Source organism: Muscardinus avellanarius, assembly GCF_963383645.1.
Source record: "Muscardinus avellanarius genome assembly, chromosome: 4".
Taxonomy (NCBI): Eukaryota; Metazoa; Chordata; class Mammalia; order Rodentia; family Gliridae; genus Muscardinus; species Muscardinus avellanarius.
This window is the reverse complement of record NC_137789.1, coordinates 151,285,561-151,306,886: the sequence shown is the minus strand read 5'-3', so window position 1 is coordinate 151,306,886 and position 21,326 is coordinate 151,285,561. Positions and strand designations below refer to the sequence as shown.

General features: G+C 42.9%; 1 protein-coding gene across 5 annotated transcripts in view; it reads right to left on the bottom strand.

Annotated features, from left to right (window-relative positions):
* SEC23IP (SEC23 interacting protein) overlaps positions 1-21,326 on the bottom strand; it is a gene marked incomplete at both ends in the record, with an annotated part of 39,200 nt that overhangs the window by 10,243 nt on the left and 7,631 nt on the right. For 4 of the 5 annotated variants that reach the window (XM_080693715.1, XM_080693712.1, XM_080693713.1 and 1 more), the window contains 9 exons: positions 3,142-3,294; positions 3,678-3,796; positions 4,755-4,963; positions 6,620-6,761; positions 8,035-8,124; positions 10,151-10,271; positions 12,229-12,318; positions 17,104-17,297; positions 20,351-20,561. In XM_080693715.1, coding sequence (XP_080549841.1) covers positions 3,142-3,294; positions 3,678-3,796; positions 4,755-4,963; positions 6,620-6,761; positions 8,035-8,124; positions 10,151-10,271; positions 12,229-12,318; positions 17,104-17,297; positions 20,351-20,561 — 1,329 coding nt within the window. Of the gene's footprint in view, positions 1-3,141; positions 3,295-3,677; positions 3,797-4,754; positions 4,964-6,619; positions 6,762-8,034; positions 8,125-10,150; positions 10,272-12,228; positions 12,319-17,103; positions 17,298-20,350; positions 20,582-21,326 lie in introns of all 5 variants that reach the window. The other variant, XM_080693711.1, reaches the window with a different exon arrangement.

The window sequence follows — 21,326 nt, the reverse complement described above, 5'->3', positions numbered from 1 at the left end:
AAAGAAACATCATCTAAAGCAATCTAAGAGCTAGTCACCTTTAAAAAGTTAATGGTTTATTTTTAAATAATAGATTAGTTAAAGCTATAAAATCTTAGGCTTCTCTATCTAGAGCACTCTATTAAGCCAGGAGAAGTGGTGTACACTTGTAATCTGCCGGGGCCAGCCGGCAAAAGTACGGGTTCTGAAGAGAGGTGTGAGGATGAAGAATTTTTAATTCTTTTTTTTTTTTTTTTTTTTTTTGTGGTACTGGGGTTCCTGGAAGCCCTTCTACCTCTGGGCCACACTCCCAGACCCATTTTTATATTTTTATTTAGAAACAGGGTCTCCTAAGCCAGCGCGCGCGGCTGGCTTCGAACCTGCGTGATCCTCCTGTCTCCGCCTCCCAAGCGCGGGGATTACAAGCGTGCGCCACCACGCCCGGCAAGAATTTTTAATTCTAACGTGGGGGAGCCGCCAGCCTACTATCTCTACTGGCCGACCCCTGTTCTTGGGTCAATATTTCCTACGGGTCGATGACTACACCTGGGTCAGTATTCTCTATTGTGCTGACGCTCCTGGCCGACGCCTACTTCTGGGTCAATCTCATCTTTATTGAGCCGACACTCCGACTTTGTTTTTCCAGAGGTATTTATACACAGCTACAGGTCAATCAACATTCTCGTGCTACCACCACCGGAATACAATAAAGACCAATACAAAACACATATTACAGATAGGCCTATCAGTACCCTCATGTCATCACCACCTGATCCTCTCTCAGACCTTTTTGAACGTTCCATAACCCCAAACCTTGTTGACTCTGGGTGAAGGACAGTCAGCTGAGTCAGAGACACCAATCTAGGGAAGGCCTTAATGGCTCCCCACAGTAATCCTCATACTTGGGAAGTTGGGGCAGGAGGATTGTAGGTTTAAGGCCAGCCCCAGCAATTTAGAGAGAACCTGTTTCATAATAAAAAAAAAAAATAAAAGCCAGGTATGATGGTGCATGCTTGTAATCCCAGTACTTGGGAGGCTGAGACAGGAGGATCACACTTCAAAACCAGCTTCAACAGATGCTGTTTCCAAATAAATAATAAAAATCAGGCTGGGGGTGTAGCTTGGAGGTAGAATGCCTATGGGTTCCATCCCCAATGCCACAATAAATAAATAAATAAATAAATAAATAAATAAATAAATAAATAAAATTAATTAAAAATGGCTGGGGGTGTAGCTCAGAGGTAGAATGCCTGGGCAACATCGCAAGACATTGTCAATAAATAAAAGACATTGCAAACCTGACCTCCAGAGAGGCTGATACCAATTTATACTCAACAACAATATATAACAGAGCCTACTTTGTGTCCTGGTCACACAACGTATTACAAAATATATTTTTATAAAACTGAGAAGTAAAAAAAATAATAACACTATTAATTTGCATTTGTCTTATGAGTTTCCATATAGTAAGGAGACAGTATTTCCTTTCCTTTCATTTATTTATTTATTTAATTTTATTTATTTATTATTATTTTTGGTGGCGCTGGGGATGGAAACTCCTAGCTTTACCCCAACCTGATCTTTTATTCTTTATTTGGAAACAGGGTTTCACTAAATTGCAGAGGGCCTAAGCAGTTGAGGCTGGCTGAGAACCCAGATACTCCTGTCTCAGCCTCCCAAGTACTGAAATTACAAACACACGCCATGATGCCCAACTGACATTATTTCCTTTTCTATAAATGATTTTTATATCATTTGCCTATTTATCTACTGCTTTATTCTTTTCGTTTTCATTTTGTTTTATTTTGAATACTGGGGTTGAATCTAGAAGCAATTTACCGCCAACCCGTCTTTTGTTTGAATTTTTTTTGTGTGGATTTTTTTTTGTGTGTGTGGTACTGGGGGTGGAACCCAGAGGCTTTCTACCTCCGGGCTATAATCCCAGACCTTCTTTTTTTTTTTTAATATTTTATTGGAAACAGGGTCTCACTAAGTTGCTGAGAGCCTCACTAAGTAGCTGAGACTGGCTTCGAACCCGTGCGATCCTCCTGTTTCAGCCTCCCAAACGCGGGGATTACAAGCGTGCGCCACCACGCCCGGCTTTTTTTGTGGTATGAACTGGAGATTGAACCCAGAGGCGAACTACATCCCCATCTCCAGCCCTTTTTATTTGTTCTGAAACAGGATCTCACTAGGTTGCTGAATCTCACTATTTGCTGAGGCTTTCCTCGAACCTGGAATCATCCTATCTCAGATTCCCAAGTGCTGGGATTACAGGTATACACTGCCATGCCTGGCTACCTTTTTTATTTTTTTCTTTTCAAACAAGAAAACCTGAGATCTTCCTGAACCAACCTGTCAAGACATTAGTAGAAATTTTGAATACTAAAGAAATAAGCCTTCTAGCCCGGTGTGGTGGCACACACTTGTAATCCCAGCATTCTGGAGGCTGAGACCGAAGGATAGTGGTTCGCGGACAGCCTCAGCTACTTAGTGAGGCCCTTTGCAACATCTTAGTGAGACCCTGTTGCGAAATAAAGAATAAAGCCGGGCGTGGTGGCGTACGCTTGTAATCCCTGTGCTTGGGAGGCGGAGACAGGAGGATCGCGCAGGTTCGAAGCCAGTCGCGCTGGCCTAAGAGACCCTGTTTCCAAATAAAAAATGTATAAAATAGGTCTGGGAGTGTAGCCCAGAGAAGGATTTCCAGGAACTCCAGTACCACCAAAAATAAATAAATAAATAAATAAATAAATAAATAAAATTAAAAATAAAGAATAAAAATAGGGCAGAAGATGTGGCTTGGAGGTCAAATGCCCCTGGGTTCCATCCCCAGACCCGCAAAAAAAAAAAAAAAAAAAAAAAAAAAAAAAAGAAAGGAAATAAGCCTTCTGTCTGTATTAGTTGTTCCAAATAGCTTTCTTAATCTATCGTTGGCCTTCAGAGGTTGCTTATGGTCAATATTACCATTCACTTGTTTTTATTTTATGGCTTCTGGACTTTGAGTCATACTAGAAAAGCCTTCACAGAATTTCCCCCAAGTTCTTAAACAGTAAGTGTCTGCCTTATCTGGAATAAATTTTGATATAAGAATGTTTACATCACAAATTTCAGGAAACAAATGACACAGGAAAAACTTTTAAATGCATCAAATGATCACAGTACCAGAGACTCCATATCAATCTTTTCCTTTTCAAAGGTGCTGACGTATTCAGAGAGGCTGAGCGCTCCCAGAGTGTCTTGCAGACTTAGAACTTCTTCGTTTTCAACGTCAAGGTCACATGACTCATCCACAGTCAGCTTTGACTCTTCAGGTGTCTTGATTTAAAAAATGAAAGGAATGTTCAAAAGCTTAGAAAAAGCCCTACGTCTCTTGTTCTATGGAAAATCTTTACAATTTTGCCTTGTAGATAAATCATAATTTTAGGTACTTTGCAATTCAACATTTGAATATTTTAAAATACATATAAATTCAAAAATTCACTCATATTCCCATTTCCTACAATAATTTATTTTATATATTTAAAAATCATAAACTTTCACGTTATACTTATAATCCATAAAGAAAAAGCGTGTGAGAAATTTCAAAATGGGATATGAAATTCCATTATAGTTTTGAACTCTTTAAACCAGCTCAGATTTTGGGAAGCGGTTCAGCTCCTGCTCCGATCTAATCACTAAGGGGCCTCGTGCACACATACCTGCTTTTCCTGGAAAGGGGGCTGCTGCACAGCTCCATTGGCGACGGCAAGAGGGCCGGGAGACTTGGAGAAATTCAAGTCTTTTTGATTAGACAGAATATCAAACAATATCAAAGAACCTAAGAAAAAGAAGCATTTCTCTTCATACTGTACCTATGGGTTTTTATAACACAAAGTAAATGCTCCTACTTTTTCTCTCTAAGTATAAATTCTCCTATTTTTTTCCTCAAAGTCCCCGGTCAGCAGTCATTCAAAAATTAGACCTGAGGGTGGGGCGTGCTGGTGCACACCTGTGTTCGCAGGACTGGGAGGCTGAGAGGAGGACGGCAGGTTCTCAGCCAGCCTCAGCTACTTAGTGAGGCCCTCCATAACTTAGTGAGACCCCGTTTTAAAGTAAAGAATAGCCGGGCGGGGTGGCGCACGCTTGTAATCCCCACACTTGGGAGGCAGGAGGATCGCACAGGTTCGATTCCACCTATGCTGGCCTAAGAGACCCTCTTTCCAAATAAAAATATTAAAAATCAGGTCTGGGAGTGCAGCCTGGAAGTAGAAGGATTTCCAAGAACCCCCAGTACCACCAAAAGATAAATAAATAAATATAATTCTAAGTTTTGTACTAACAATGTAATCTATACTAACAGCAACAAAGACTTTACAAAGACTACAGCTGAGAATCACAGGTTGAAGACCAGCATGCTGCAACTTTAGTGAGACTGCTGCAAAATAAAAAATTAAGTAAAGCCAGGCATGGTGGCACACACTTGTAATCCCAGTACTTGGGAGGCTGAGACAGGAGGATCACAGGTTCGAGGCCAGCCTCATCTACTTACTGAGGCCCTCTGCAACTCAGTGAGACAGTTTCAAAATAAAGGATAAAAAATAGGGCTGGGGGTATAGCTTAGAGGTAAAAAGCCCCTGGGTTCTATCCCCAGTACCACACAAAAAAATAAAATAAAATAAAATAAAATTAGAGTTGGAGTATAGCCCAGTGAAGAGGACCTCTGGGTGCAATCCCCAGCCCCCCCCCCCACACACACACACACGGGTGACGGGGGGGTGTGTGTATTTAAGTTTTACCTAAGCTGTGACCAGCCACAGAAACTTTTCCTTTGAAGCCTGGGTTCCGACTCATGAAGAGCGCGTGCAGACGGTTCATCTCCACTCCCACCTTCTCCACAATTGTCTGACAGTAGGTGGGACTGTTATAAAACAAAATATCTAGCAAGGTTTCATTGGTAAAATGACGAAACCGACCAATACTTGGCAAAGTGATTTTCTTAATATTCCTGTTTTAAAAGAAAAAAGAAATATATTCAATTAGTATATACCTCCAATCTAGGGTTTTTTTTTCTTTGTGGTACTGGGGATGGAAACCATCTACTTCCGAGCTACACCCTCAGCCCTATTTTTTTATTCTTTGAAGTTTTTTGGGGTTTTTTTAGGGTTTTTTTCGGTACTAAGGATTGAGCACAGGGGCATTCTACCTCCAAGCTATACCCCCAGCCGTATTTTTTATTCTTTACTTTGAAACAGGGTCTCACTGAGTTACAAAGGGCCTCACTCAGTGGCTGAGGCTGGCCGTGAACCTGTGTGATCCTCCTGTCTCAGCCTCCCAAGCGCTGGGATTACAAGCGCGCGCCACCACGCCCGGCTTAGTCTTTACTTTGAAACAGGATTTCCCTAAGTCCGGGGCCTCACTAGGTAGCTGAGGTTGGCCACGAACCTGAGAGCCTCTTGTCGAGTCCTGGGATTACAAGCGTACGCCACCTCCCCCCGCGCAGTCTAGGATTTTCCAACTTTTTTATGTATAATTGTACATAACAGCTAGATTCACAGTGACGCACTCACGTACGTTTATCAATCTAGGGTCTTTATGTTAGATTCTTATTCTTTTTTTTATATACTGAGGATTGAATCCAGAGGTATTCTGCCTCCAGCCCTATTTCATTTTTTATTTTTTAGTGTGTGTGTGCGTGTGTGTGTGTGTGTGTGTTGGGTTATTTCCTTGACAGTGATACTGGAGCTGGAACCGAGGTGCATTCTACCTCCAAGCTAAACACCCAGCCATATTTTTTTTATTCTTTATTTTAAAACAGGGTTTCACTGAATTACAAAGGACCTCAGTAAGTAGCTGAGGCTGTCCTGGAACCGCGAATCCTGTCTCATCCTCATCCTCTTCACAAGCACCACCACGCCTGATTCTTTTTTTTTTTTTTTTTTTTTTTGGTGGTACTGGGGGTGGAACCCAGAGGCTTTCTACCTCCGGGCTATACTCCCAGACCCATTTTATATTTTATTTGGAAACAGGGTCTCGCTAAGTTGCTGAGAGCCTCACTAAGTAGCTGAGGCTGGCTTTGAACCTGCGTGATCTTCCTGTCTCAGCCTCCCAAGCCCGGGGATTACAAGCGTGCGCCACCACGCCTGGCCTCATTTTTTATTTTGAAACAGGGTTTCACTAAGTTGCCAAGTGCCTGGCTAAGTTGGTGAGGCCGGCCTTGAATTCTTAATCCTCCCATGTCAGCCTCCTACGTCTGGGATTGAGGTCGTGCATCACTATGTCCTGCAGATTCTTATTTCTGAAAATGTAAAAATGTGCAAGCTGCTGGGCGTGGTGCTGCACGCTTGTAATATCAGCATTTGGGAGGCTGAGACTGGAGGATCACAGTTTGAGGACAGCCTCAGCTACTTAATAAGGTTCTCTGCAACTCAGTGAGACCCTGTTTCAAAAATAAAGAATAAAAAATAGGGCTGGGGGTGTAGCTCAGCGGTAAAATGCCCCTTGGTTCAATCTCCCAGTGCCCCCCCCAAAAAAAGAACAGGTACATATTATTCAAAAAAGAAATACATTTGCTGCAGTAAACTACTAAATAAACTACTAAATACTGTGGTTTAAACTTGACTGCGTGTGACAGATCTGAAAAGCGTGTTCGCAGTCTACACACCTGTCCACACCTGTGGCGTCCCCATCCAGGGCACTGTGCCAATGGACCGGCAGGAACTCCACTCTGCTCATCTTCCCATCATCTAAAGATTTCTTGAAATGTGTCTGCAGCAATTTGAGAGAAACCACCCTAAAATCATCCACTATAAAATAAAAGCAAAAAAGATAAATTTACTAAATTTGCCTGACTTGATAGCTAGTTAGCAATTACTGCAAATGAGCCAGCACTTTTATAACATGATACTTTTTTTTTTTTTTTGCAGGTCTGGGGATGGAACCCAGGAGCATTTTGCCTCCTAGCTACAGCCTCAGCCCTATTCTTTATTCTTTATTTTGAAACCAGGTCTCACTGAGTTGCAGAGGGCCTCACTGAGTAGCTGAGGCTGTCCGTGAACTGTGATCCTCCAGTCTCAGCCTCCCGAATGCTGGGATTACAAGCGTGCGCTACCACACCCGGCTAAGATACTTTTTTTTTTTTTTTTTTTGTGGTACCGGGGTTCCTGGAAGCCCTTCTACCTCCAGGCTACACTCCCAGACCTATTTTATACTTTTTTTATTTTTGGAAACAGGGTCTCTTAAGCCAGCATGGCTGGCTTCGAACATGCGCGATCCTCCTGTCTCAGCCTCCCAAGCGCGGGGATTACAAGCGTGCGCCACCATGCCCAGCTGATACATTTATTTTTAATGGTGGTGAAACTAGTAAAAAGTACATAACCAACCAACCATTAGGAAGCTCTTTTAACTTTTCCTTATTTTAGAGGAATGTATAAATGTCTGGAAACACTTAAAAGCCACGCCTGGGAGGCGCTTCACGACTACAGTCAGGCACCTGTCGCAGGCTCTAGCACCTACTGACTGTGGTCAAAGGGTTTAACCTGTCCCTGGGCCTTGCACTCTTCAAACAGTGGGGACAACAGTATGCTGGGCGTCATATCTGTAGTCAAAGGTGTACTTGTAAGAGTTAAGTGATGTAAAACATACAAGGCACTTGGCACACACCCAGTGTTCAGTAAATGTGAACTGTTACTACATGGACACATACATACAGCTCCAAGACTTGCAGTCGGATGGCAGATTCACGAGTCCATTACACGACTTCTCACGACCCCTTCCCCGGAAACCAGCTCAGCCGTGAACGCTCCAAGCTCAGGAAGTGCTCGGGCACAGGCTGTCTATCAGAAAGGCTAACCCATTTTGGAAGCTTTTTCTAGTGCTTCAAAGTCTAGGACTTTATGAGTTATTTCTATCACAAGAGAACTGAGTACAAATTAGTATTTCCCACTGATGACATGAATCTTCTCTTGCAGCCCCTCAGCAAGTAGTTTACAGCTGGGATCTATCCTAAGAATGAAAACGCAAATGCTCTTCTGTCAATTCCCCATCGTTCTAGGAAATCAAACATGACTTAATACTCACCACACTCAATAATGCTTCTAAAGCGCAGGTCACACACAGGTCCAATACCATGTACCATGAATACTAGATGGTCAATTTGAGGCATTTCTCCTATAAAAAAATCACATACTTACACACACACACAAATTGGGAATTGTTTGGGTTTCCTTAATTAAACAGGATTCCTGATATCCCTTTTTTGAAATCACATGCTGGCTCTTCTAAGCAAACAAGCCTTACTACGCTCTACACAAACTAGAGCAATCTGTCCATCTGACAAGGAAAGGTGAACTGGACGGAGGTGGGGACGCGCTCGGCTCTGCTCGCCCAGGCTACCCGCTTGTCACCTGCAGTTTTGTACTTCTGGAGGCCCCTCAACGTTACGGTCTTTCCAAAGCTCCCAGGGAAGGAGTCTGGGGCTGTAGCTCAGTGGTGAAGTGTGTATTCAGCAAGTGTGAGGTGAGGCTCAATCCCCAGCACCAAAACAAAGAAAAGACAACAGAAAATCCCTCCCAGCACACTGAGGTCCGGGTGGAAAGCTAAGCACCAATCACAAGCCGGGAGCTGGGGGATGGCTCCGCTGCGGCGCACACTGAGGTCCGGGTGGAAAGCTAAGCACCAATACACAAGCCGGGAGCTGGGGGTGGCTCCGCCGCGGCGCTCGCCCGGCTCCCCCAGGCCCTGGCCCTGTTCCTGGCCCCACACGTGCAAAGCTAAGCCTTTTGAAATTTCTCCCAAAACCCTTCCCCTCGTTTCACAAGTATTATATAAACATCTATACAAGTTAAAACTGCTTTTATACGACTTCAGATTTCATAATACCCATTTATCGCATAATTTTATTAAAATAATGAAGCAAACATAAAGTATATGTACCTGTCAAATGAAATCCACTCATCAGAGAGGAATCAGAGCGCACACCAGAGCAGGGGCTGGCAAACGACGGCCCTGCCCACAGCCCGGGTTTATACAGGGAGTGCCACTAGGGCACAGCCACAGGCATTTGCCCACGTAGTCTACAGTGGCTCTCACGCTACAATGGCAAAGCCGAGTGCTTTCAGCAGAATCCATATGGCCTGCAAAGTCTGAAATATTTCCAATATGGCTCTACAGAAAAAGTTTGCCAACCCCCACACTAGAGCGAAATGCAAACCAGTGAGACACGAAAACATAGCTCCAGAAGCTTAGCTCCGACCCGCAAAGTGCTTCTTCACAACAGTGCGCAGAGTCTACCTCAAAGGATGTGCGTATGTCCAACAGAATAAAAGTGTTACTGGGCACAGTGGAGTACACGTGTAATACCAGTAGTCCAGAGGCTGAGACAGGAGGACCGCAGGTTCCAAGACAGCCTCAGCAACCTAGTGAGACCCTGTTTAAAACAAAAATAAAGCCTGGCGTGGTGGCGCACGCTTGTAATCCCTGCGCTTGGGAGGCTGAGACAGGAGGATCGCGCGGGTTCGAAGCCAGCTTCAGCTACTTAGTGAGGCTCTCAGCAACTTAGTGAGACCCTGTTTCCAAATAAAATATAAAACAGGCCCGGGAGTATAGACTGGAGGTAGAAAGCCTCTGGGTTCCACCCCCAGTACCACCAAATAAATAAATAAGTAAACGAACAAACAAAACAAAAATAAAAACAAGGGCTAGAGGTATAACTTAGAGGTAGAGCGACCCTGGTTCAATTCCCAATACAACCAAAAAAAAAAAAAAAAAAAGGTATGTGCCAATCTGACTGATTTAGGCATACTACAGCAGATAATCTTTTTGTTTTTTTTTTTTGTTTTTTGTATATCCCTAGACTCTTTTTGTTTTGTTTTTTGAAACAGGGTCTCACTAAATTTTTAAAGATGGCTTTGAACCTATGATTCTCTTGTTTCCCAAGTACTGGGACTACAGGCATGTGCCATCATGCCCAGCTTTTTTTTTTTTTTTCCTAAAGAGTCTTGCTAAATTGCTGAGGCTGACCTCGAACCTGCGATCCTCTTGTCTCAGCCTCCCATGTACTGGGATTACAGGCATGCACTACCATGTCCAACATGGCAGATAATCCTAGTAAATGTTTCTTTTTTCATTGTTCTAAAGAATGATGCTAGAATGAAGAAGACTAAAAAGGCTTCAATCCTAAAGAGACCACACGCACCATCAGGAATTTCGTCAAGGTTGTCGTCGATGCCACGTTTTACAACCCTGGGCCTTGTCTGTCCATCCTGGGTGGTCCCCCACTCATCGGGCACTGAGGAAGGCTGGAACTGAACAATAACCTTCAAGACACAACAGAGCTTATTAGCAAGTCTTTTCCACCACAGGCTAAGTACTGCATTTGAATGCATAATTAAGCAAGCTTCACAGTACAAATTATCAAGTACTGTCCTCCAACACCAATTCTGTAAGAGTTGTTAATATTAATCAAAATTAAACAAATCAACATTATTTCCAACAGTTGTTGGAAAATCATACAACTAACTGAAAGTAGCATACCTTGATTTCAAAATATAACATAAAGCTCCAAGTTTACACATAAGAAATCAATGACAAGTTACCTGTAATTGAGAAGTTCTTGTCTTATAAAACATAGTAATACAAAAATTCCTTAAAGGGCCAGATTCCCAATTAATTATCAAATTCAATTTTACTAACAAAAAAGTCAATGAAAAAACATTTTTTAGGAAGAAATATATTAGGGTAACTGATTTAATTCAGTGTCCTGCCAAACAGAAATTTTTCGTTTAAAAGAATGAATCTAGCCGGGCGTGGTGGCGCACGCTTGTAATCCCAGCGCTTGGAAGGCTGAGACAGGAGAATCGTGCAGGTTCAAAGCCAGCCTCAGCTGGTTTAAGAGACCCTGTTTCCAAATAAAAAATAAAATAGGTCTGCGAGTGTAGCCCGGAGGTAGAAGGCCCCTGGGTTCCGTTCCTAGTACCACCAAAAAAAAAAAAAAAAAAAGAAAAATCTAAAACCAGGTGTGGTGGCACATGCTTATAATCCTAGTACTTAGGAGGCTGAGACAGAAGGATCTCAAGTTCAAAGCCAGCGTCAGTAACTTAGTGAGGCCCTCAGAAACTTAGTGAGACCCTGCTTCAAAATAAAAAATAAAATAGGGCTGGAGGTATAGCTCAGAGGTAGAACACCTCTGGGTTCAATCTCTAACAATAATAATAATAATAATAATAATAATAATAATAATAATAATAATAATAAAAATTAAGATTAAAAAAGAAGTCTAAGGCCGGGCATGGTGGCGCACGCTTGTAATCCCTGCGCTTGGGAGGCTGAGACAGGAGGATCGCACAGGTTCAAAGCCAGCCTCAGCTACTTAGTGAGGCTCTCAGCAACTTAGTGAGACCCTGTTTCAAAATAAAATATAAAATAGGACTGGGAGTATAGCCCAGAGGTAGAATGCCTCTGGGTTCCACCCCCAGTACCTAAATAAAATAAAATAAAATAAAATACCACCTGGGAGCCGGGCGTGGTGACGCACGCTTCTAATCCCAGTATTTAAGAGGCTGAAACAGGAGGATCATGCTTCCAAGTGGACAGCCTCAGCTACTTACTGAGGCCCTCCACAACTCAGTGAGACCCTGTTTCAAAATAAAGAAAAAATAGGGCGAGGGTGTAGCTCAAAGGTAGAATGCCCTGGGCTCCATCCTCTGACTGCAAAAAATAAATAAGCCAGGCATGGTGGCACACGCTTGTATCCCCAGAGCTTGGGAGGCTGAGACAGGAGGATCGCATAGGTTCGAAGCCAGACTCAGCTACTTAGTGAGGCTCTCAGCAAATTAGTGAGACTCTGTTTCCAAATAAAGTATAAAATAGGTCTGGGAGTGTAGCCTGGAGGTAGAAAAGCCCCTGGGTTGTTCTACCCCCAGTACCACCAATAAAATAAATAAATAAATAAATAAATAAATAAATAAATAAAATATGACCTGGGAGGAAGCTACTACTCCATGTGAGGGCCTGGACCTCAGAGAATTAAATGGAGGAGTTAAAACACCACTCACCAATTATTTTAGAAAACAAGAAGTTTACAGACACAGTATTACTAAAAAGAGAATGGATGCACTTTTACTTGAAAGGTTAAAATAAACCAAGGACAGGTAAGCAAATAAGCAAATTATGACCCACCACATGTTTTCATAAAGTTTTACTGAAAAGATCCCACTCACATGGCAAAATAATGATTAAAATGAGCCTAACACGATCTTGGAAAAGCCACATTACCTTCGGGTTGTGCATAACTATAGTCTCTCCGCCTGGAAACTCTAGTCTGCGGTGCCACTGATTTGTGGTTACAGCTTTTTTATATTCAGCCTGCAACAATGGAAACAGCATATAAGCCATTATGAAACGTCACATCGAGAGTTTGTGACAGTGACAAAAACTAACCCTAACTGCAGCTCTGGACAGCTCATGGCCACACTCTACACAGACACCCCTCATGCATGTAATTACTCTCAATCACTCCTAAATAATAATGTCCCCAATGGATAAATAACAAAAGCGAGGTTTCTACAGCATATTAGTTTCCTAGGGCTGCCATCATAAAGGACCCCGAACTAGATAACTTGAAACAAACTTATCAGCCCAGACCTCTAGAGACTAAATGGTCCAAACCTGAGGTGCCTGCGCCCATGAGGAAACCCTGCTGCCTCCTGTCAGGGCTGCTCCTGCAGGCTCTGGCAGTCCCTGACTGGCAGCGTAACTCCGCATCATCACGGCACTCCCCTGTCCAGCCATGGCTGCCGTTTTATAAGGCCACCAGCCATACTGGATTAGAGGTCCACGCTGCTCAAGTATGAATTACTTCTGTAAGGACCCATATCAAAACAAGACCACACTCTGAGGTACTAGGGATTAGAATTTCAACGTATCATTTTGGGACAGAGGGAGAAGGGAACACAACCCCGAATGAACTTCCTGTGTCTGTGTGGTGCTGGGAATTGAACTCAGGGTCATTCTACCTCCAAGCTACACCCCCAGCCCTATTTTATTTTTATTTCTGAAACAAGGTCTGGCTAGGTTGGTAAGTCTCTCTACTTGCTGAAGCTGTCCTCGAACCTGCAATCTCCCATCTCAGCTTCCCAAGTACTGGGATTACATGCATGCGCCACCATGCCTGGCTAACTTTTTTCTTTTTGATCTGTGGTGTTTTTAATTATCTTAAGTCTTACAGTCGCATAAATCACAAATTTGTGCTCATGATATTATCTCCTCTACTTTTTTTTTTTTGTTTTTTTGGTGGTACTGGGGTTCCTGGAAGCCCTTCTACCTCCAGGCTACACTCCCAGACCTACTTTTACATTTTTATTTGGAAACAGGGTCTCCTAAGCCAGCGTGCGCGGTTGGCTTCGGACCTGCGTGATCCTCGTCTGTCTCTGCCTCCCAAGCGCGAGGATTACAAGCATGTGCCACCACGCCCGGCTTATCTCCTCTACTTTAATCATTCCATATAATGAGTTATCAAAAAGCACCACTACCAAGCCAGGTGTCATGGCGCACACTTGCAATCCCAGCATCTGGGAGGCTGAGACAGGAGGATTGTGGTTCGCTGACAGCCTCAGCTACTACTTAGTGAGACTCTCTGTAACTCAGTGAGACCCTGTTTCAAAATAAAAAAGAATAAACAATAGGGCTGGGAGTGTAGCTTGGAAGTAGAATGCCCCTGGGTTCCACTCCCAGACTGCAAAAAAAAAAAAAAAAAAATACTACCAATCAACACACAGGTGTTCCAGAGTTTCGTGTTTTTGAGTAGCTCTTTAAAGACAATCCTGAGTTATAACTGAGGCTGACTTAGAATTCAGAAGCAAAGTCTAACTTGCTATTGTAACATGCTGACTTTTAAAAGTACCTGAACTTAGAGATCAACTATAAAATGCGAGAAGTATTAAATGCTCTTTATTTGATTTTATACACAAACTACACTAAAATGCCTTTCAATAAGTAAAGGGCTGCATTTTAGACACAGGGAATTCTAATTAAATTGGCATAGTTAACAAAAATATAAAGTAGACATTGCTTCCTTATCTTCAACCACTGCCTTTAACAGGGTAATGAACACAAACTCAAACAGTTGAGTCTTGCCTGGTTCTGATAGTAAAGGGATTTTTTTCAGTATTTAAACATAGTCACATAACCAGTTACATAAATCTAAATATAAAACCAATCTTTAATAGATTGAGACGTTATTCCTCATTGTTGTAAAAAGTTGAATATTACTAATAAAGTCCAACCATATGTTTAGAAAAAAAAAACAGTAATAGCATTTGATGAACTGGGAAAAGAAGCCAGGTGTGGTGGCACATGCTTGTAACCCCAGTACTCGGGAGGCCGAGAGGAGGATCACAGGCTAGCCTCAGTAACTTATCAAGGCCCTTTGCTACTTAGTGAGACCCTATCTCAAAATAAAAGAATAAAATAGGGCTGGGGATGTAGTTTGAAGGTAGAATGCCTCTGGTCTCATCCCTAGTACCACACAAACCCCAAAAAAGAAGGGAAAACAAAAACGATATTCATTTAACTTTAAATCAAGACTGTCCATCAAAAATATCTGCCAGGCCGGGTGTGGTGGCACACACTTGTAATCCCCACGCTTGGGAGGCGGAAACAGGAGGATCGCGCAGGTTCGTAGCCAGTCGCACTGGCGTAAGAGACCCTGTTTCAAAAATATAAAATAGGTCTGGGAGTGTAGCCCGGAGGTAGAAGGGCTTCCAGGAACCCCAGTACCACCAAAAAAAAAAATAAAATCTGCCAGTAGCCAGGCGTGGTGGCGCACGCTTGTAATCCCCGCGCTTGGGAGACAGAGACAGGAGGATCATGCAGGTTCGAAGCCAGCCTCACTGGCTTAAGAGACCCTGTTTCCAAATAAAAATTAAGTGTCTGGGAGTGTAGCCTGGAGGTAGAAGGGTTTCCATGAATGCCAGTACCACCAAAATACATTCATACATACATACATACATACATATATATATATATATATATATCTGCCAGTGCCAGGCGTGGTGGCGCACGCTTGTAATCCCAGCTTCAGGAGGCTGAGACCAGAGGATCGTGGTTTGTGAACAGCCTCAGCTACCTAGTGAGGCCCTCCACAACTCAGTGAGACCCTGATTCAAAATAAAGAATAAAAAAAAATTGGACAAGGGGGGTGTGGCTTGGAGGTCAAATGCCTCTGGGTTCCATCCACAGACCCGTTTAAAAAAAAAAAAAAAAACAACCCACAAGTCTTTATTTTTATTTTTGTGTCCTGGGAAACACAAGGTACCAATTTCTCTCATCAGCTTTCTATATTTTGGTCCTCTATTTTTTTTTTTTTTTTTCATTACCAGGGATTGAACTCTACCTCCAAGGAGTACTCTACCTCCAAGCTACAATCCCAGCCCTATTTGATTTATAATTTTTCAAATACCACAAACAACAATGGTTGAAAAAAGTAAAGTTTTACCATCTGTGGGGGGGGGGCATTCTACCTCTGAGCTATACTCCCAGTCCAAGTTTATTTTTTTACTTTGAAATAGGGTTTCATGAAAGAGACTGAGTAGAAGTTTAGGTTTCCCTGGTCAAAAACATGTCTACTGAGATGGTCAGTACATGGGCAGCTAGCTGACCCTCGAAGCCTATACTGTACACTGTCAGAGTTAAGATAAAGTGCTACTATACTTTAGCTTCAAAGTAGTAAGACTAAACATCCACCCTTGGGACATCATAGCTTCAGTAAGGTCCCACCAAAAGTACCAAAAATTATAGTGTATTTTCGCTTACTTAATTAGTTTTAAAATTAAGGTCTACCTGGGTGTGGTGGTGCACCGCTGTAATCCTAGTACTTGGGAGGCTAACACAGGAGGATCTTGGGTTTGAGGATAGCCTCAGCAAGTAGTAAGACTCTCATCAACCTAGTGAGATCCTGTTTCAAAATAAAAATAGAATCAGGCTGGGTGTGGGGCTTGGAGGTAGAATGCCTCTGGGTTCGAGTACCAGTACCACAAAAAGAAAAGAAAATTAAGCTCTATAAACCATCATTCCTTTATACCTTTTTCCCTTACTCACTAATTTAAATTATCTTTTTACTGTGTGTGAATATGGTACTAGGAATCAAACCCAAGGCCTCGTACTGCTGGGCACCCTACCACTGCACTGCATCCCAGCCTTTTTAATCTCTTAGTTTGAGACAGGGTCTCACTAAGTTGCCAAGGTTGGCCTTGAACTTGTGACCCTCCTGCCTCAGCCTCCCAAGTAGCAGGGATTACAGACATGTATCACCATGCCTGCCTATAATCACCAGTCTGAAAATCACTAGAAAGTCTCACAACATTTCTCCCTGTTTTAAATTTTTCACACTGAAAATGTCCATATGTGCCAGGCGTGGTGGCGCACGCTTGTAAATCCCTGCGCTTGGGAGGTGGAGACAGGAAGATTGCGCTGGTTTGAAGCCAGCCTCACTGGCTTAAGAGACCCTGTTTTCAAATAAAAAAAATATAAAATAGGTCTGGGAGTATAGCCTAAGGTAGAAGGGTTTCCAGGAACCCCAGTCCCACAAAAAGAAAGAAAGAAAGAAAGAAAGAAAGAAAGAAAGAAAGAAAGAAAGAAAGAAAGAAAGAAAATGTCGCCGGGCATGGTGGCGCACGCTTGTAATCCCCGCGCTTGGGAGGCTGAGACAGAAGGATCACGCAGGTTTGAAGCCAGCTGTGCGCGCTGGCTTAGGAGACCCTGTTTCCAAATAAAAATGTAAAAATAGGTGTGGGAGTGTAGCCCGGAGGTAGAAGGGCTTCCAGGAACCCCAGTACCACCAAAAAAGAAAAAAAAGAAAGAAAATGTCCATATGCTTGTCAACATGGAATCCCAGCAGCCTTGGTTCTTTTGAAGGTTTGATTCAAGCACCTCATTAAATCTGTGATGCATCCCTGAAAAACATACTCTATCTTTAGACGAGGAGACTACAGTCTGCACTTGGTGAATGCTGGTGCCACTTAAAAGGCTGTCTTGTTTGTGAAGAGCTATCTCGGTCTTGTAAACAGCCAGCCTCACCGTAAGAGGTGCCCCAGGCTCCATGCACACAGCCTGCGTGGTTTAGAGAAGCGTAAAGAAACAAGGTTCTCATACCTCCAGCTTTTCGCTGAACTCCTCTGTGTAGGGGATAAACCTGCTATCTGTGTCTCCCTTGTAAAACCAAGTACAGCGTCTCACTTCAGTTGGCTCCTCTTCCCAGTAGACAGCTTTCCTCATTCGGTCATAGAGGTAAACATCGTAGCGGCCGCCATCTGTGGCAAGGACGACGCTCTCGGGGTCTGGCTGGACTAGAGAGCACAGAGGTCATTTTCCCAACTATTGAGACACATATTTGAAAATAGTAAATAAGAATACTGTGACTCATCAATACTTAAAGACTAATAATAAACTTATTTTTATTTAAAGCCAGAAGTTTTAATCTGTGCTACTAAAACCTGTGAGCCTTCTTATGTGGGGGGAAAAAAATAGCCAGGGAAATCTTTAAAATGTGATCATTAAGCCAGGCATGGTGGCATGCACCTATAATTCCAGTATTTGAAAGGCTGAGACAAGAAAAACACAGGTTTGAGGCCATCCTCCGCAATTTAGCCAAACCCTGTTTTTGCTTAAAAAAAAAAAAAAAAAAAATATATATATATATATATATATATATATATATATATATATATATATATATATATATATAATCTGGGCATGGTGGCACATGCCTGTAATCCCAGTACTTGGGAGACTGAGACAGAAGGATCATAGGTTCATGGCTAGTCTCAGCTACTTGGTGAGGCCCTCTACAACTTAGCATGACCCTGTTTCAAAATAAGGAATTAAAAAATAGAGCTGGGGGTGTACCTCAGAGGTAGAATGTCCCTTAGTTCAATCCTCAGTATCACAAAAATAAATAAATAAAATAAAATATAAAAGAGCTGAGGGTGATGGACATGGTAGTGCTTGCTTATAATCCCAGGTCTTGGGAGGCTGAGACAGGAGGCTTGCAGGTTTGCAGCCAGCCTCAGCAACTCAGTGAGACTCCATTTCAAAATGAAAAATAAAATCAAGAGGTAGAATGTCCCTGGCTTCCATCCCCGGGACCAAAAAAAGTGAGAGAAGAAAAAGGATAGCTCAAAGGTAGAAACTCCCAAGTTCAAACATCAATATAAAATAAGTAATGAGATTATTAAATAATCCAAATACTGATGATTTTTTTTCATTTTAATCAAAGTAATAACATCGCTAGACATGGTGGCACATGCTTGTAATCCCAGCATTTGGGAGGCTGAGACCGGAGGATCGTGGCTCGAGACAGCCTCAGCTACTTAGTGAGGCTCTTTGCAACTCAGTGAGACTGTTTCAAAATACAGAATTAAAGCCTGCTGTGGTGGCGCATGCTTGTAATCCCGGCGCTTAGGAGGCGGAGACAGGAGGATCGTGCTGGCTTAAGAGACCCTGTTTCCAAATAAAAATATAAAATAGGTCTGGGAGTAAAGCCCAGAGAGAGAAGGGTTTCCAGGAACCCAGTACCACCGGGGGGGGGATATATATATATATATATATATATATATATATAATTAAAAAAATATGGCTGGGGTAGCTCAGAGATACAATGCTCCTGGGTTCCATCCCCAGTACCGCAAAAATAAAAAAAACAGAAAAATAGTAGTAACATCAGCTGTGCATTGTAGTGCAACCTGTAGTCCCAATACCAGGAGGCTAAGACAGGAGGATCTCAGATTTAAAGCCAGCCTCAGCAACTTAGCGAAACTCTCAGCAACCTAGTGAGACCCTGTTTCAAAACCAAACAAAACCAAAAAGGCCTGGGGGTATAGCTCAGAGGCAGAAAGCCCCAAGGTTTGACCCCAGTAACACCCCCTCCCCGCCGCCATTCCCAGACAAAGAAGAAAGCAGTACTATCACTGGGCGTGGTAGCACATACCTGTAACCCCAGCACTTGGGAAGCGAAGACAGGGGGATCACAGGTTTAAGGCCAGACTCAACAATTTAGCAAGGCCCTCAGCAACTTTGTGAGAGCTTGTTTCAAAATTTAAAAAATATAGCTGGGGCATAGCTCAAAGGTAGAACGTGCCTGGGTTCAACTGTAAGTACTACTCAAAAAAAGGCAGTAACATCTATGTACAAAAATGTTCTACGTAAGCCAGGCCTGGTGGTGCACACTTGTAATTGCAGTACTTGGGAGGTTGAAACAGAAGGATCTCAGGTTCACGGCCAGCCTCGGCTGTACGGCCCTCCACAACTTAGTGAGGCCCTGTTTTAAAATAAAGAATATAAAATAGGGCTAGGGGTGTAGCTCAGAGGTAGAACACCCCTGGGTTTCATCCCTAGTACTGCAACAAAACAAAAACAAACAAACAAAAAACCAAAAAACTAGTGCTCTATGAGTTACATTGCTGGAAAATGTTAACAGGTCATTTTTAAATCCCATGATCAAGTAATATCAGGATAAACAATAAAATTTTTTCTTCTCTGCAAGACTTCTCAAAAGGTGGATACAGTGAGCAGAACTTCTAAAACCCATCGGACTGTACAACACTTTTTTTTTTTTGGCAGTCCTGGGATGAAACCCAGGGGCATTCTACCTATGAGCTACCATCCCCCACCTTATTTTTTATTCTTTATTTTGAAACAGGGTCTCACTGAGTTGCAAAGGACCTCACTAAGTAGCTGAGGCTGTCCTCAAAGTGCAATCCTCCGGTCTCGACCTCCCAAAAGCTGGGATGACAAATGTGCGCCACCACGCCCGGCTGGACAATACTTTTTACACAGAGCGACTTCAGAACCAGAGTCTGACAGAAAATACTTTTTTTTTTTTTTTTTTGGTGGGTCTGGGGGTGGAACTCAGGGGCATTTGACCTCCGAGCTACACCCCCTGCCCTATTTTTTATTCTTTATTTTGAAACCGGGTCTCACTGAGTTGCGGAGGGCCTCACTAAGTAGCTGAGGCTGTCCACGAACCGTGATCCTCCGGTCTCAGCCTCCCGAATGCTGGGATTACAAGTGTGCGCCACCACGCCCGGCTTAGAAAATACTTTTAAATGCTCCCACCAAAATCTACAAATGAATGGGAGAAAGAGGAAAACTGAAACTTGAATTATATGAACTATCCTACTTCTCTCGTTTAAAACACCTTCAAATAAAAGAAATTCATAAGCATTTCTTCAAATATCTTGCTCAGATAAGCCAGGGTTTACATTAATAGCACCATCTTAAAAGTAGAGTCTGTTGGGGTCTACAGAGATGAAGAATAGAACATTCAAAAAAAGCAGGTCATGGCAAATGCTCTGTTCGGGCTCCTCCTAAAACCAGGCAGGAATGATGAGTAGGTACTCACCTGAATTATAGATTTCTTCAAGATTCACAGAGTCAAGCATACTTAGAGGCATCCAGAGTTGTCTGTGTTCTACTTCCTTGCAGTAAAACCAGTGGGGCTGAACAGGTTCGTACTGGTGTTGAAGAACAAAGGGGGCAGGCTCCTGTGCAGAGGGACCCCCGGGTCTGGCAAAAGCCTGTGGCTGTGCTGGTGACTGCACCGAAGGAGGAATCTGAGGGGACGACATTAAGACTGTCGTGTTTGCCCAAAAGACATGCTTTTTATACACTTCAGACTCAAACTGGTATTAGTAGTAATGACTGTATATTTACTTCAAGAGAACTATATAATATGCTAACTGCTAAAGCAAGCCAGGTATGGTGGCACATACTTGGAATCCCAGCATCTGGGAGGCTGAGACAGGAGGATCCGGGTTCACAGGCAGCCTCAGCTACTGAGTGAAGCACTCCACAACTTAGTGACACCCTGTTTCAAATAAAGAATAAAAACTAGGGCTGGGGCCGGGCCTGGTGGTGCACATTTGTAATCTTAGGATTTGGGAAGCTGAGACGAGGATCGCAGTTCACAAATAGCTTTAGCTACTTAGTGAAGCCCTTTGCAACTCAGTAAGAAAGACCCTGCTTCAAAATAAAGAATAAAAAATAGGGCTGGGAGATGTAGCTCGAAGGCAAAATGCCCCTGGGTTCAATCCATCCCCAGTACCACACACACACAAAAACAGGTCTGGGGTTTAGCTCAGAGGTAGAAGATCCCTGGATTCAATCCCCACTACCAAAAAACAAAACAAACAAAAATGCCAAAGAAATTAAGTTTATAAAAAATCTAATGAGCGAGGTGGGGTGGTACACATTTACAATCCCATTATTTGGGAGGCTGAGAGAAGAGGATCACAGGTTAAATGCTAGACCACCTTAATTTATCAAAACACATTTTGGGGGGCACTGGGGATTGACCCTAGAGCCATTCTACCTCCAAG